The 1,918-nt window shown below is 54.2% G+C and overlaps 1 protein-coding gene across 1 annotated transcript; it reads right to left on the reverse strand.

Annotated features, from left to right (window-relative positions):
* Nucleotides 1–320: 320 nt before the first annotated feature.
* Nucleotides 321–1,550, reverse strand: LPMP_311470 (hypothetical protein; the record flags this gene model as incomplete). The annotated part of the gene is made up of 1 exon (XM_010703236.1): nt 321–1,550. One exon carries the CDS (start codon nt 1,548–1,550, stop codon nt 321–323), a length of 1,230 nt encoding a protein of 409 aa, XP_010701538.1.
* Between the last annotated feature and the right edge of the window lie 368 nt (nt 1,551–1,918).

The following is a 1,918-nucleotide window of genomic DNA, read 5'->3' on the forward strand; positions in this document are numbered from 1 at the left end:
GGCCAAACGGTGGTGAAATGATACAGTGCGGGGGAGTGGTGAGGCGTGTAGAGGAGGCAGCAGCACACAAAGGAACAAAACGGCAGGAAAAAGATCAGCACACTTCGATCTTTATCGAGAGCGAAAAAAAAAGAGAGAGAGAGACAGGGAGAGGGGAGGCCAGGGAGTGAAGTTGAGAGGGAAAAAAAACACATGAGGAAGAAAGCAGGAAATGGGTGAAACAAATGTGATGGACAAAGTCCTCCGAAACCACTAACGAAGAGAGGCGGTAAAGGGGAAAAAAATGAGCGAGAGGATGAAAAGAAGAGCGGCCTCGATGCTCACACCAACAATGACATCCAAGAGCCATCACGAAACACCCATGCTTTGGTGCTTCCCCATGGCCCAGAGGATGCAGTGCAAGGGAGCGATGCAGTGGGTCGCCACGACTGAGCTTGTATGGTGCTTGGGGTATACTGCAGTTGTGGCATGCCAGGGGATGCTGTCACGCCGCCAGAGACGTGCATCATGGGCAGTGCCGATAGGGCGGATGCTGGAGGAGCGCAGCCCTGCGGAGCGAGGTGGAAGCAACCTTCCCTATCCATGAAGACGAAACTCAAGGCCGGAGAGTCCGTTGTGTTCGCAGCGCTACCGTTGCTCGAAAAGAAAGATGGTGTGCGAGCCTGCTGAGCCACAGGCATGGCGGACGTGGGAAGCGGCTGCATGATAGAAGCCGTGTTTGCCATATAAGCGGTCGAACTCTCTGGCAGAATGGGAAATGGGCTCTGGGCTCCATTTCCCATTCTGCTGGACGGCAGAGAGGCCGGTATCGCGTGCCTGGTCGGAAGCGTCCCAGGAGTCGCGTACAGAGGCGGAGTCATCCAGGAATGTAACGGCGTCGTCGACTTTGCCGTGCACAGCCCCTCAGACGGAACGCCAGAGTGACTGCCTGCCACAACTCTCTTCGGCGGGGTGGTGGACGGGTCAACGTGTGCGCTGGCCCACGGAGGGGATTCCATGGATACCGTCTTCGCTTGTGAAGCAGACGATAACGATGGCACCGCCGTCCAGTCCGGCGTCTTGCGAAGAGGCTCGATGCTGTGACGCACCCCATTTACAAAGAAGCACGGAACGGTAGCGTCACTGCTGCTTTGTATTGATGCAACACAGCCGCCGTTGCCACCCTTAGTGATGGCAGTAGTGGTAGGCGACGAGTAGAAGGGTGTGGGGCTGCTGCCCGACGCAACCTGGTCATCAGGGGAATCGTGCTCCTCTTCGCTCGAGTACCCGTCGTCCTGCAAGGCAATCGTGCTGCCGGCAAACGAGGAAGTGCGGTGAGCATCAAGCTTGACTGGCAGAACTCTATCCTTTGCACTTGCGTTGCTCTGCTTGGAGCCAATCGTGGGAATAGGGCAGGATCTGGGAGCAGTGTTCAGCTCATCCACACTCGTGGATTCCGACTTGCTCTCAAATTCAAGGTTGCTGAGCAGTCGCTGCCACGCAAAGGCGTTGTAGTTGTGGTGGTCGTTGTCGCAGATACCATCAACAGAAGAAACCTGCCACATTGACATGGTGATATTAGTGTTTTTTTGTTGTTGTTGTTTTGTTGCCTTTGAACAATTCGTAGTGCGCGAGATGAAGAGCGAGGAACGGGCACAGAGAGAACAAAAACACGCAATGCGCTGAATCGAGAAGCGTCTTTTATGCGTGGCTCGAAGTAAAAATAAGAGCAGACAAGAAAAAGCGGAATGGCCCAGAGCGTTCGTTTTCTTTCGCTTGGTAGGGGGCTTCGGTGCCAACGCTCAACCAGGCAACACGAAAGAGCGAAACACGCGCACAACGTAAAGCAGAAACAAGAGAGAGGAAACACAAAGAGGAGCTGAAGATTGGCAAGACAAAATAAAAAGCCAACAAAGTGAAGAGAAAGGGGGGATGAGAA

Source organism: Leishmania panamensis, assembly GCF_000755165.1.
Source record: "Leishmania panamensis strain MHOM/PA/94/PSC-1 chromosome 31 sequence".
Classification (NCBI taxonomy): Eukaryota; Euglenozoa; class Kinetoplastea; order Trypanosomatida; family Trypanosomatidae; genus Leishmania; species Leishmania panamensis.